At 45.2% G+C, this 15120-nt stretch overlaps 1 protein-coding gene across 1 annotated transcript in view; it reads left to right on the forward strand.

Moving 5' to 3' along the window:
- Positions 1 to 15120, forward strand: part of LOC147663797 (scavenger receptor cysteine-rich domain-containing group B protein-like) — a gene marked incomplete at its 3' end in the record, with an annotated part of 206849 nt that overhangs the window by 18514 nt on the left and 173215 nt on the right. The window contains exons 6-7 of the mRNA XM_086950198.1: positions 897 to 920; positions 1007 to 1042. Of these exons, the coding sequence (XP_086806324.1) occupies positions 897 to 920; positions 1007 to 1042 (60 nt within the window). The remainder of the gene's footprint in view (positions 1 to 896; positions 921 to 1006; positions 1043 to 15120) is intronic.

The raw sequence follows: 15120 nt of genomic DNA on the forward strand, positions 1-15120 counted from the left end.
CCTGCCAAGTACAGGTTGTATGTAGGGCCTCAGCAAATTCTCTACTATGCACAGTGATGACAAAAAAAAGAGTTTGAGATCTACTTCTCAGCCCTTTTCCAAGATGCATTGAAAATCAGTTGAATTCATACACTTAGTCCAATCTTCATTGCACTAGCTGAAAATACCCAACTCTAACATTTGATACACCTATACACAGTTCTCATGAGATGGTTCTAGCAGATTAAAGCAAGATGCTACAATCTTATGCTTGTTAGTATCTCAGGACCTTCCACAATTCAAACGTCTTTCTGTGTTCTTCAAACTGAAATTATCTGTATCTAGATGAGGCACATCAGCAAGTCAATACCCTGCAGTCGTCTTCTGTATTAGCTTTTCTTTGAAAGATACCATGATTATCACAAAGAAAAGAAAACATTTCTTCACATGGGAAAGAAAGGAAACAAAGCATCCCATTCATTAGTTAGAACTCTAGCTTCACCTAGAAATACAATGTTCAGTAGCCTTTTTTAAATGCAGGCCTGCATTAGCTATTGTACATTTAAATGTAATTAAAGATACATTTTCTCCTGCAAAATAAATTACTGATAAGGTCACGCCCTCATGTCAGGTGCCTGCGCACGTGTAAAGTCCCTGTCTGCCTGACGGTGATATGGTGAGTGCCTTACAGGCTGACCTCTGATCAGCTTCTCAGACACTTATCATGCTTTGCAAAATTGATAAGTGGTAACCCAAGCAGGCTGATATCACTAACCAAACGTATTTACACACAGTATTCACTAACAGATGCAAGAATGGAACTCTGCCCCTAGAGGTGAAAGGTTCAAACCACATGACCCAATTTATCTATGGTTCAGTCACCTTGTGTGCTAATTCTGCATTTTCTCTTCTTGCAGATGCCATCCCAGCATCAACTACAGGTAAGAGTTACAAATCATTCACTGCTGTGTGGCATGCATGTTCCATCTTGAGCACTTACGGATTGTTCTTTTCTTTTCTTTCTCAGCTAAATCCAATGTTTCTGGAAGTACGTCTGCCCCAGGTAGGACATTTGGAGTTAGCATTAGTGTTTACATTATAGAAATGTGCTTTAAAGATGTCAATGTTTTGGTTCGTTTCAACCAAGTGAAACTAAATGGTGATTTCAATTGTGAGTTCAGAGCAGCAAATTCTGCATTAATATATCTTCAGGAACAAATACATTATTCCACTGTTTTCAATTTTTCTGATTCTGTAATCCCGACAATTTGAGGGAAGTCAGCTATGCGATGATCTGTAAATTCTTGTTTAGATATGTTAGTAATATAATGGTGACTAGTAACCTCCCAATTCTTGAATATCATACTCCACTGCTAACCAAATGGAAGTGAATTCTGTAAAATAAGTTTCCCGAAGCTGAACTTCTCAGGTGTTTAAAATGTTAGTTCATGCATGCCGTGGTGCCAAAGGTCTCATCTGAAATTAGCAGAGTCCTTAATTAATTGTATTTGTTAAAGAAAAAAGCATGCTCATGTTCCTACTCACTACATCACTGGAAGTCCATTATTTGTGGGAAAAAGACGCAAGTCAAGCCATTGGGCCTACCATTCTCATCAGTTGTCCAGTATGAGTACCTTTATCAGGTCCAGAACGTTTAAAACTTCACCCTGCCTGTGTGATTTCAACAAATCCCTTAGATTGGAGCTTTAGCTTCCAATTTACTTTTTTTTTTAAATGGCATGAAATAATCATGGTGCACAAAACATGATTTTCTTCTCTTTAAAATTTAAATCATTCAAATATGCTCATGATGATTTCTGCTGAAGGCTCAATGTGCAGAATTGACATAACTTCTCGTCAGCCATGAGTGTGTTTCCACAAGATAAGGCTTACATTGCATGAACAAGTTGATCATTAATATCTTGCCAGAATTTGGGGACAGTTCAGTTCATAGTGTGCTATTACACAGACTTGCAATCAGGCTGCACTACATACATAATCCAGATATTTGTAGTAAACACCAACTAAGTAAACTTTCAGCAACCAAGCAACAGGAGTCCATACCTCTCCACCAACTACAATGCAAATTGTGTTGTAAAAAGTTCTACTCCTTCGTGTCAGGCCTCAGGAATGTGATTGATGTCCACACTTAACTGCTTTGAACTCCGGTATTTCCTGATTGGGTGATGGAAAATGAGGGCATTAGTGCTGTGTTGCTGTCTAGTCTTCCACCACTAGACTTATGCTGCAATGCATTGTGGGGGAAGTTATACCGCATCAGTTAGGGTGCCACCACCGGCTCGTACAGATGTACGTTGTCCCTCTCCAATAAAGACGTACTTTCTTCAATATCCTTTATATGTACGATTTGTTTAGTGTGGAATTAACCTTAAAATTTGACAACGAGCTGATATTACCCTGCGTATTCGGTCACTTAAGGTGCAATTGTGCAACTTGCTGAATACATTTACCGGCAATACTAAGAAGCCAGTCGTTGTGGAACCGAGGCATGAAAAAGAACTACATGACTGAGTACATGCAGAGAAAGCAAGAACCAACGCGTCAATCGGGACATTCAGGTACTAACAGAGACTACCGAGCAGAGAGCTTCACGTGTGGTAACTTTTGATTCCATCTGGAGAGGGAGAGCAGCTACTACGTTATTAAAGGACTTTGGGAGAATTTTAAAGTTCGCATCCTGAACACGCATCCTTGCGAGTGCCGGCGCATTTAGAAGAAATTAAGCGCGCTTAACGCTAATGTAACTTTTCCACATCCCTGTATTTGAAAAAGAAGGTGCGCAGTTCTTTGGCGGCTATTTTAGATTCGGAGGCGCATCAGTGGCCATTTTAAGGGGTGCGCTTGTACGAGCGTTGAGTGAAGTTATACCAACTTGACCTTTGCGCAACTCTTTACGGTGATGCACACACCACAATTAGCACTTTGATTGGGAGGAAGAACATTGCTTATAGCTAAATAGGACTACGCTTACCTCCCATTCAAGCGTTGAAGTCTTCTCTCAGGCACATACTCTGTGATGTGCACACCACAGAACTTCATGACACCATAGTGCCTTGATGTGTGATAGTACTGAGAGACCAAAATAGACGCACCGAACTGCAGCGTGTCAGCTTACAGTGCACCCAACAGTGACACGCACACTTATTATAAGCAACAAAGATTGTTAATGTTAATAAAGTAATTGCTGCAGCACCATCCATAGTTAGTTGAGCGACAGGTCCTGCTGGTTCAACAGTGTTTCTAAGTACTGGTTGCATTGTCATTTGATAGTACAATATTCTACACAGTATTCTAGTAAGCATTCAACAAGTGTGCACAGACCTTCTGTTTGACGAATCCTGTCACTTTTCTAGCAAAACCAGGAGAGCCGGCAGTGAAATGGACTGAGTGGAAATTTTACCTTCTTAATTACTTATCTGCCCTTGAAGAGGAGGGTACTGAGGAATTCTCCAGCAAACAGAAAAAGAAAATCCTGCTGCATAATTTAGGCCCTGATGGGTTGAGAGTGTATAATGAAATGGTAAAAAATCCCAGAGGTACAGGTGAGGAAGGATTTAGACAGGCATTACCAACCAGTGGTTTGTGCTGTCATTAATAGGTACAATTTCTTTCAAAGTAACAAAGTAACACTGAATCGGTTGAAGACTATGTGGCTGCACTAAAGAAGGTGGCTGTACCTTGTAAATTTAGCTACCTTCGTGATGACTTTATTCGTTATCAGGTTATAATGCACACAGTCAATACTAATGTACAAGAGAAATTATGGGTTTCTGGTAATGCACCCCACAATGAGATAATAGCGATTGTAAAGAAAGCAGAAATGTCACAAAGATGTGCAATTGCAGCTAAAAATCATACTAATAGTAGCCCCACGGTGTGCAAAGTATTAGACAAGAAAGGTGGTAGTAGCAAGAATGCCCCCAGTGCAGGGAACAAAAGAGTAAGAAGCCCATGAGAAAGTATGCAGGGCCTAGCAGAGGTCTAGATGGCAAACAGCTTTGTTGTTACAGATGTGGTAGAGTAGCCAGATGCACATGGCAAACAACAGAAATTGTCCTGCGTTTCATACAAAATGCTCTTTTTGTGGCATTGTAGGACACTTTGGTAAAGTGTGCAGGAGGATGCCAAGTAATGCCACTGTAAAATGAGTGTTGTATGAAACAGACTCTGAAGAAGGGGAAGATTGTGTCAATGATGATTATGTATTATGTTTCGAAGAACATGTACTAGGCATTGATTACATTTTAAGTAAAAAACCATCCTGCATTGTGAACAGTGGGGGTGTGCACACATCAATAGTGGTGGACTCAGGCTCGCCGTACACTATAAGTCAAAAAAAGGTATGGGGAAAATATTTTGCAGGAGTCATAGGAAATCAACAACACCCAATTGATGTACATCCAGTCACATTCACAGGGGAGAAAATCCCCATGGTGGGGTTCAGACAACTAAGATTTGAATTTAAGGGGAGAGAAACCACAGGGAAGTTATATGTTGCGGGAATAGGGCCCTTCGTCCTGGGGTGGGTGGACCAGGGAACCTTAGGCATCACACTCAACCCTGGTGGCAAAGACCAGGTACTGATGATAAGCATCCCACTTACACCTCAGACAGCACAGAAGGTTTTCTAGTTTTACACCACAGGGAAATTGAAGGAAACACTATGGGGTCCAAATCCCAGGTTGAGGAAGCAGATAGGGGTGCAGTTCCACAGATGTACACCCACACTGGTAGGACTGTGGTGTTACCGAAAAAATATATTTAATACGATATGCAAAAGACTTGAGACTTCACTTTTCAGCTTATTTGGATCCTGTTGAGTTGGGGTACAGCCACCATAATCCTTTTCCCCCCTGATTTATTCCTTTCATACTCTCTCTCTCGCTCTCTCTCTCTCTCTCTCTCTCTGTTTCTCTCTCTCTCTCTCTCACACTCACTCACTCACTTCTCTTCCCCCCTGCCCGCCTGTGCTTTCCGCCCCCCCCCCATCTCCACTAGTTGTAGGCCTTCAGTCTCTCATGTACTGTTATCCATAAACAGTGTTACCTGTCAGCAACCACTCATGTGGTGTTAAGTTCATGCTATGATAGTTTTATGAATGCTCTGGAGGTTGTATCCATTTTGTTTTTGAATGTAACCCTCCTTCTAATTGTACATTGTGTAATGGAGGCACAAACCACGTAGGGGCTTCTGTTATATCTTTGGTTTTGTGGGAAGATGTGTGGTGTTGCAGTCTAGTCTTCCACCACAAGACTTGTGCCACAATACATTGTGGGGGAAGTTATCCCTCGGCAGCTGGGGAACCACCACCGGCTCATACAGATGTACCTTCTCCCTCTCCAGTTAAGACGTACTTTCCTCAATATCCTGTATATGTACGATTTTAGGGTGGAATCAACCTTACAATTGGCACTGAGTTGTTGCCTGTAAACTCTGAAGATCAGTGGGTAGAACTCGACCTGGCTAACTTATCGAGATGAAAGGATAAACAACAAGTGTCGTTTTTTGTTTAAATCCTTTTTATTCACTTTTTTGTTTGTTTTTGCACGTTTATCAACAAAACATACAGTCAGAACAGCACTCATGTAACAAATGAAAAAGGGGGGGGGGGAATTAATTGCCAGCGGATAGGTAGACTTTGACTAATAACAAAATGGCAATGAAAATTTAGGGTGCATTATTAAATCAAAGCTTGCGGCAATGTCCCAAGAAAGACAGTGTGGAGCTGACAAGGTATGGCATCAGGTAGTATGCGAGGAATGCAGACAGCAGGACATATAGTCAGGGCATCACTCATGTACCAGATGGAAAAAGGGAAAGAAAATCGATTGTCAGTGACAAGGTACATTTGGACTAATAACTATTGGACTAATAACTATAGACCGGCTTCCCAGGGTCTTTTCTGACCATGACCCTTTAATTATGAGCTTTGATACGGATACAAATAAATCGGATCGCAGTAATTGGACTTTTGAAAGAGCGCTATTACTCAACAAAAAATATTGTAAACATATGGAAAATTGGATTCCTGAGTTCTTAACGTTTAAATTGGGTAGTGCCCCGTTGGAGGTGGTTTGGGATTCACTAAAGGCAGGGATAAGGGGGGAAACTCTTAGATTCTCAATCCAAAATAATAAAGAGGCAAAACAAAATTTGAAAAATCTACAGGACAATCTGGCCAGAAAGGAGGAAGATCTAGTCAGATTAGTACAAGGTCGAAACAATCTAGAAGGGGCTGTTAGGGAAGTAACTATAGCCAAAAACCTCATATCCGAAATATTCACTATTAAAGCAATCAATAAGGCCACTATGAACAAAGAGAAAATCTACGAATGGAGCGAACAGGTGGGTCATCAATTGGCAATTAGTACAAGACAACAAAACTCCAAAACTATTATTACAGTAATTAGAGACCCTATCCACGGTTTAACCCATGACCCAAAAGAGATTAGAGATGCCTTTAAGAGATACTACTTGGAGCTCTATACCGATACTAGCAATAGTCAAACTAAAATTGATGAATATCTAGACCTAATCACAAGGCCCTGCCTTTCCCTAACCGATCAAGAAATTCTCGTCGAAACTCCCGACTGGGTGGAAATATTACTCTCTATACGTAGCCTCCCTTCTGGTAAAGCAGCAGGCCTAGATGGAATTCCTGTGGAATTCTATGCAAGATTTAATAAAGTTCTAAAAGACATTTTAACCAAGCTGTTTTGTTCATGTCCTCCGGAATCTTGGGCACGGGCAAAAATTATTGTTTTTCCTAAAAAAAACAAAGATCCAACTGAATTAGGAGCATATCGTCCGATCACTCTAATTAACAACGATTCAAAAATATACTCAAAAATGCTGGCAAGCAGATTGGCTCCCATAATCCATAAAATTATTTCTGCTAGACAACATGGATTTGTCCCAGGGAGATCTACCACTGATCATGTCCAGAGGGTGTTCACTCTCTTTGACATGGCCGAGGTAGCAGTATCTATGGTCGGCCATGTCAAAGAGCGGGATAGGGGACCAATTCATTAAAGCCGTTCAGAAAATGTATGTCTCTCCTGAAGCCGTGGTAATGGTCAACTGGGACATCTCCGAAACTATCAAAGTGACAAGGGGTACAAGGCAGGGATGCCCCTGTTCTCCCCTACTTTTCGCCATATACATCGATCCATTTATTGCAAGGCTAGAAATGAATCAAACTATACAACCTATGAAGACCCCTAATGGTGATACTAAGACCATAGCTTTCGCAGATGATATTGCTTTTGTTACAGCCGATCCAATTATAACAGTTAATGTAATGGAGGAAGAAGCAAAAAAGTTCGGAGAGATCTCCGGGTATAAATTGAACCAAACAAAAACCCAGATAATAATTAATAACAAAATAAACTCTTCTGATGAAAGGGTTGTGGACAATGCATTATACCTTGGTGTAAATATCACCTCCGAATTAAACAACTTAGTGACCCTCAACCTGAACCCACTATTGAATCAAACAAAAAAAAAATTAATTAAACTACATAATTTACACCTAACAATCATCGGAAGGTGTAACCTTATCAAAATGGTATTCTTCCCCAAGGTTTTGTACTTTTTTCGTACTACATGTCTAAACTTTGACACATCACTATTCAAGGAAATAGACAACATCTTTTCGAACTTTATCTGGGGATATGGAAGAACACGTAGAGCCCACAGATTTATTACACATACAAGGGAAAGAGGCGGTCTAGCTTAGCTTAATTTTAAAATATATTGGTGGGCTACAACGATTAATTACAGTCATCTACTTTTAACCGCCGGGCAAGATTTTAATCAAATTCGATCAGTTCCAACACCACAGGAACCCATTCTTGGTAACAAAGCAAATAACCACCTATGGAAATTAACGTATGATTGCCATTTGAAAAAAGTACGCTTCAAAACACTTAAAGGTATTTACACCATGTGGAACCAGGTTCGAAAACTTTTGGGGATTGGTAGGTTTTCCTACTATACTACCTTGGAGAACAATACTAATCTTCCAGAAATTTTTAGGGACTCATGTATGAGGCGATGGGTCAGATCTGGAATTTCACAATTCGGCTCGCTGTATGATTCTATGGGTTTTTGCTAATTTGAATCCTTAAAAACGAAGGGGCTCATTATGATCGCGGACGGACTTGAGTCCGTCTGCGACCATCGAGGAGGAGGGAACATCCGCATGGCCTGCGGAGTTCCCTCCTGTCCAATTAGGATGTGACCCCCACCCTGGCGGTCACATCCTCTACTTTTAACATTGCGGCGGGTGCGGCTTCAAGCTGCACCCGCCGCAATGTTAAAAATGCATACATTGCATTTGTATGCAGAAAGCGGCACTCACCGCGCGGTGCCTGCCGATTACTGCATACAAATGCAGGGGGGTAGCATAGGTACCCCCCATGTGTACCCCCACCCCCCTTCACCCAGGGGGCCCGCAACGAGCCCCTGCAGTACAGCTCCGTATGCTTTTCCACGGCAGAAAACCCGCCGTGGAAAAGCATTTCTTTTTGGGCATCCTAATATGGCTGGCAGTGTCTGAGAGACACCGCCACCATATTAGGGCTTTTCCGCCGCGGTTGTAAGCCAACCGTGGCGGAAAAGCTGCAGACAGAAACCAGGACCCACCAGCCATCCTAATGTGGCGGTGGGTCTTTGGTGGGTCCGCTGCGGTTTTTCCGCATCCTCCGGGCCGGCTGTTACTTCCGCCGGCCTGGAGGATGCGGAAAAACCGCAATCCTAATCTGCCCCTAAATATGGGCTGGATACCCGTGATTTTTTTAAATACTTGCAAGTCAGGGATTTCATCTTAAAGAAGGGGGGTGGCAGTGGGTGCTTTAAGAAAACCCCAGCAATTTAAACCATGGCTAGAACAGATAGGGTCAAAATTGGAGAGATCTACAAAGATTTATCTGAAGCACTACCAGATGATGTAGATAAACATATATGTAAATGGTATAACGAAATAGGTATCTCAGAGGTGCAAGCTCATAAAGCTTTGGAACTATCAAGCTCTATACTAATGTCCACCAAATTACAAGCCCAATTTTATACAACTTTTTTCCAACTCTATTACACCCCTAGAAGGCTATCTAAATGGAGTGTGGGCAAAGGTACACTGTGCCCTAGATGTATGATGCCCGAGGCCAATCCGACACACATGCTGGCTACATGCCCCACTTTAGATATTATCAAACGAGAAATCTCTTTATTTCTATCTGGAATTTTAGAAACCACTATAGAGATTACCACAGCAGAAATAATCCTAGGGGTGGATAATGCTATTAGACCTTATGCCATGCAGGGACTTATATTTATTTCAATGGCTGTACTAAGAATTTTATTGTAATCACTGTAAAACACAATAAAAAAAAGTTTAAACAAGATAAAATGGACTAATAACTACATGACAATGAAAATTCAGTGTGCATTAATTACATCAAAGCTTGTGGCAATATCCCAAGAAAGACAGAGTGGTGCTGACAAATCACAGCATTGAGTAGTATGCGAGTAATGCAGGAGCAGTGCAGTTCAATTGTAACCGGGGACATAGGGCACAACAAAATGTGGACAACGAAGGCGAATGAATGGTAGGGTAGAGTCGCCAAAGACCTGTCGCCACAGCCAAATTCGCTGGAGGACCTCAAACACCTCTAAGACTCAGTGGCAGTGGGGTACTGTGGTAGAGGGGCAGTGGCAGTCTGGGTGTCGATGTTAGTCCGCATTCGCGTCAGTGTGGGAGGCACCCTGAGTGATAATTCTCTTTAATACAGGTGGGAATCCTGTGTCTGTGTCTTTCCCCGGAAGCTTGAAGACCATCAGATCCCATTGAGGTGCCAGAGGGAACATACGGATGCCAATCAGGCCCTCTCTGCATAGCATCACACTTTCCGCCCTCGCCCAGGTGAATAAGGATCGGTGCCAAGCAAGTGCGTGGGGCGGTAGTAGGGCTTTCCAGTGCTTGTTGATCAGGCGCTTGGCTGTTATTAGGCCTAGATCTAAAAAACATGTGCCAGCTCTATTTTTCTTGTTTCTGCTGAAGAGGTGCAGTACATGGGCTTCCCAGGTCGGATGAATGGTGCGGGCTGTGCAGCTTATGAGGGTAGTTATCACTGTGTTCCAGTAGTCAGTCAGGACTGAGCATCCCCAAAGCATATGTATCAAGTCGGCATCCAATTGCCGGCAGCGGGGCCAAGCCGCATATATGTGGAGGAAGTACCTGTTTATGTGGGCTGGGGTAAGGTAGGCCTGAAGCTGTATGAAAAATTGTATCTGTTGGAATCGTTGATTCCAGGGGATGCAGGTCAGACCGCTATGGGCAGCCATAGCGGTCTGATCTGCATCCCCTGGAATCTGCTCAGGGCCTCCTCCAAGTGAAGTCAAAGACGAGTGAGATCTGTTTCAGTTTGTTGTCAAAGTGAGGATGCAAACCAGTGCGTGAGGTGTTTCCCTCTCCCCATCATGTGAAGGTATTGCAAAGTATGGTGTATTGGAGGCTCCTGGGCGAGCGCACCCCATTTGGACTCTAATTAAGCTATGAGTGTTCTGTGTAATAAGAACTGCCCAGGATGGATATTTTCCCCTACTATGAGGTCCTGGAATGGAATAAGAACGCCTTCTTGAAAGAGGTCCCCCACATCCTGTATCCCCTCCAAGGTCCAGTGATGTAACTATGCTGCTGTCGAGTAGGTGTTCCCCCGTGGAGTTCCCAAAAGTGGAATGGCGGATGCCTACGGAATGGTGGTTCTAGTAAGGAAAAGCACCAGCAAAAGCATTTGTGTGCTACAGTGAGGAGGAAAATATCTGGAGGTCTAAGTGTGGAGCCGGGATAGAAAATCTGGAGTAGCGTTTTCATCAATAGCGGGGTCGCAGAGAGGCCGTGTCTAGTAGATAACGGAAGAACATCCACCTGGCGACCCATTGCAGCTTGGAGGCCAGGTAGTACTGCTCAAAATTGGGCACCGCTAGGCCGCTCTGCTCAGTAGGCAGATAAAGCTTTCCCATGGACACTCTATGGCATGAAGTCCTCCATATGAAATCTCGTATTACTCTTTCCCATTGCTTGAAGAAGGGGGGAAGATGATATGAAGTGGTGCGGCAAAATAATAAAGGAGGCAGGAAAGAAACACCATTTTAACTAGCGTGACTCTACCAGAGATCGCCAATGGGAGAGTTTTCCAGAAACCCATCTGGGATCAAATCGCTGTGGTAGCTTGGACAACATTTCCATCAAAGAGGTCGGATTCGGCACGATAAAACTGAACACCTAAGTACCGAAAAGGGTCAGTGCACCAGACCACCGGTGTCCCCCCAAGTGTGTAGCCTGGATACGGAGTATCCTGTAGGAACGGGGAGAGTATGTACTTTGTCAGGTTGACTCGCAGCCCGGAGGCTCGAGCAAAAAAGGTTAAGGTCTCGATCAAGGGAAGATGGGAATATTATGAAGGTCCCTGGCATATATTAACATCATCGGCGTAGACTGAAATGGTGTGTTTGCCATCGCTTAGTTCAATCCCCCTATCAACGTGCATGCAGATATGAGCCGCCAGTGGCTCCACCGCTAACACACATAGTAGCGAGGACAACGGGCATCCCTGCCGGGTCACATGCTGCTCTCAAATCGGATCTGAAATATATGGGCCCGTCCAAACCGACGGATTACAATATAACAGTTGCACCAAGCTGAGGAAGTAGGGGCCGACTCCAAAACGAACCAGGGTAGCAAATAGGAAGTTCAAAGCCAGCGAGTCGAAGTCCTTCTCAAGCCCTAATACCATGCAACTGGAGCACGGCCAGACAGTTAGGGCATATTCCGCCACTCTAAAGTAGCGGTGTAGGTTCAGGGCCATGTTACGCTGTGGAACAAAGCCATTTTGGTCAGAGTGCACTAAATCAGGGACTAGCAGAGCTAGTTGGTTGGCCAGGACCTATGCCAGGATCTTTTAATCCGAATTTAATATAGCAATCGGTCAGTAGGATCCAGGCGACGTGGGGTTCTTACCAGGTTTCAAAAGACACCACAGTAGCGGTAAGCATGGTGGGGGGCAAGGTCCCTTCTGAGATTGTCTCCAGAAACATCAAGTGTAGTTGCAGTACCAAATGTTCTGCATAGGTTTTGAAAAATTCTGTTGGAAGACCGTCCGGCCCTGGAGTTTTACTTGAGGACAATTCACTTAATGCGTCCCGCACTTCGTCTTCCACTATAGGAGAGTCCAGCTCCAGGGACTGGTCCACCGTCAGAGAGGGTAACTCCACTGTGTCCAGGAAGGTCCCATGTCATGGGCATTACCTGTCAGAAGGGTGTCATACAGACGAGTGTCGTGCTCAGTCATCAGCCTCGTGAATGTCTCTCTGGGTGCTACGTTCCCGACCAAGGTCGTCAAGTAAGAAATGTATGGGGCGCTGGGGATGTTCCGGGCCGGCCTATTCAAATAGGCCAGTAGTCTCCTGGCCTTGTCTGCAGTCAAGTGGGAGCAGATTGAGTGCACCAAATAGTTATGGCAGCGCAGGCGGTCCAGGAGTGTCGCTCGTTCGGTGTGGGCAGCATCAAGATGTGGCTGTCTTGCCGGGTTGGTGACAACTTGCGACTCGAGTAGGAGTAACAGTCCCTCAATGTGGGTCAATGAGGTGCCTAACTGTCTGCGAATTCTCCAAGTCTGTCCCAGACAATGGCCCCTAACCATCACCTTAAAGGCCTCCCATTCAGTGAGGATCGAGTCCATGGAGCCAGTATTAATTGCAAAATAGTTAGCTATTGCTGCCTCCAGCGAGCCTCGGAAGAGGGGGTCTTCCAGGACGGTGGTCTGTAGGCGCCAGGTCAGAACCGGCGGGGGTGGCGCCTTCCAGGCCAGGTGCATTAACAAGGGGTTATGATCGGAGTGTGTCCAACCAAGGTAATCCATCTATTGTATCAAGGGGAGGAGGGCTGCGGATAGTATTCTGTCGAGGCGTAGGTGTAGCTTATGGACTGGGGAATAGAAGGAGTATACCCTGGAGTGAGTATGATGTTCCCGTCAAACATCTGAAAGGGCCCAGTTACCTAGCCATGTGTTTAAAAGGAGAGCATTGGAGAAAGCTGTAGCACTAGTGAGGGGGGGAAAGGGGCGGTCAAGGGAAACATCAAGTACTGCATTAAAATCCCCACCCGGAAGCCACTGGACGTCCCTCCATCGAAGCAATATCTCTGAGAGATCACTCAAAAAGGTGCCCTTTGCAATGTTGAGAGCGTATAAGGAACCCAGTAAAATCGGTTGGCCATTCAGTCTGCCGCTTATCAGTACGTACCGCCCCATTGGGCGGTCAGAGCTTCCTTTTCTTCCCACAGGACCCCAGCCTTAACCCATAGCATCACCCTCTAGCCATGGACGAGTAATTGGTGCTGTATATCTGACCACGACAACGCTGGCATAAGCGTGTGGCTTCAACGGCTGCTAGGTGTGTTTCCTGTAAAAGTGCAACCCTTGTCTTGTGACGCTGCAAATAGGCATAGATGGCATAGCACTTAGAAGGTGTCTGGATGCCCTTGACATTCCAAGTTAGGACGTTAAGGTCGGTCATCAGGGCTGTTAAGGTCAGTGTGCCCAACACAGGTACTGTAGGGATACCTGTGTGAAGCACTCCCTTGGATGGGAAGGACGGGGAGGCGGCAGGTCTGTAGGGGCGGTGACACGTGCAGGCGAAGAAATGTAAGTAGGTGGGGTAGTTGGAAACTTTGCAACAGGAAGAGAGCGGAACCTCAATGTGAGGAGCTGCCCAAACAATCATTCCAAGACATGGCTAAGGAATTATCGTCATTGTATGACTTTGGGGGGAAATTAGACCAGCGAGTAAGAGGAGTCAATGTAGAGTCTGTCCCCTTCAATTATCGCCAATAAAACAGGAGGTAGAGTATCTCAAGAAGTACAATAAGAAACATGCCCTGAGTTATCCTGGTGTTCTAGCAAGTATATAAGGTCCAAGAAACTAATGCCGGGACCTCGGTGGGGGGGGGAAAGATGAAAGAGGAAATAAACAATGTAAGGTCTGTCCCTGCCAAGCACCAAAAGGAGCATGTGGAAAAGGGGGGCATCACACAACTGCTATGATGTAACAAACAAGGCCTGTAGTAGTACGATAGTTCAATATGAATGCAAAGTTAACATCAGATAATGCCATCTGCGTTTTGTGGGATGACACCTCGGAGTCGGGGAAAATCCGCATCCAAGGACCATTCCAGCATGGAATCAGGGGCTCCGGACCCAAGAGGCAGCAGAGCCGGCCGGGGATGGAGATCTGGAGGGCTGGAGTGCCGCCATCGCCCGCAGTGCCCCCTGACGTTCCAATCTGATTTGGTCGGGACTGGGGATGGTTACTGCATGCCCCACGCTCCTGGCATTCCCCCTCTGCATCTACCTCCGCAGGGGCGTTCACAAGGCCGGGACGCATCTGATGGTTTGGGTGCCGTCGCCAACCCCTGCTTCTCGAGCAAGTCCCAAACTTCAGTGGGGGAGTCAAAGTACTTCGTAGAGCCCTCTCTGATAACTGGCAGGCGGGCCCGGGTAGACCAAGGAGTAGCAGAGGTCCAGATCTCAGAGCTGTTGTGAAGGTGGCTCGCCTCCTCTGCACTTGAGCCATGTAATCAGGAAAAAGAGAAACAGATATGTTTTACACCTTAGGGCCGGGATGTTTGCCCAGTTCCCGTAGAATAGCGTCTGTCTCTAAAGTTCATGACTCGAAACAGGATGAGTCAAGGGCGCGTCCCAGGAGGGGGCCTGCGAGCAGGTATTCGGTGGGCTCGCTCTACTACAAACTGTGGGTAGAGCGATCCGGGGCCATGAGTTCCTTCATCCAGGCCTCCCTGAAGGTCTCCGGTTCCCACCCCTGCGCTCCTTCAGGGAAATTGACTACGCGTATATTATTTTGCCGTGAGCAACCCTCCGCATCATCCACCTTGTACTCCAGGGTGCACACCCGATCCAGTAGAGTGCGGAGGAGCAATTCTGGGATTGGGGTCGCAGGTCTGCCAGTGTGGCCTCCCCATCACGAACTCGGTCCGAGAGTTTGTGCTGGTCAGCCCAGAGGAGTCTGAAGTCTGAGGTGATAGTATCCATGCGGCCTTCCAAA

This window comes from Lissotriton vulgaris, unplaced genomic scaffold (genome assembly GCF_964263255.1).
Source record: "Lissotriton vulgaris unplaced genomic scaffold, aLisVul1.2 SCAFFOLD_3532, whole genome shotgun sequence".
Taxonomy (NCBI): domain Eukaryota; kingdom Metazoa; phylum Chordata; class Amphibia; order Caudata; family Salamandridae; genus Lissotriton; species Lissotriton vulgaris.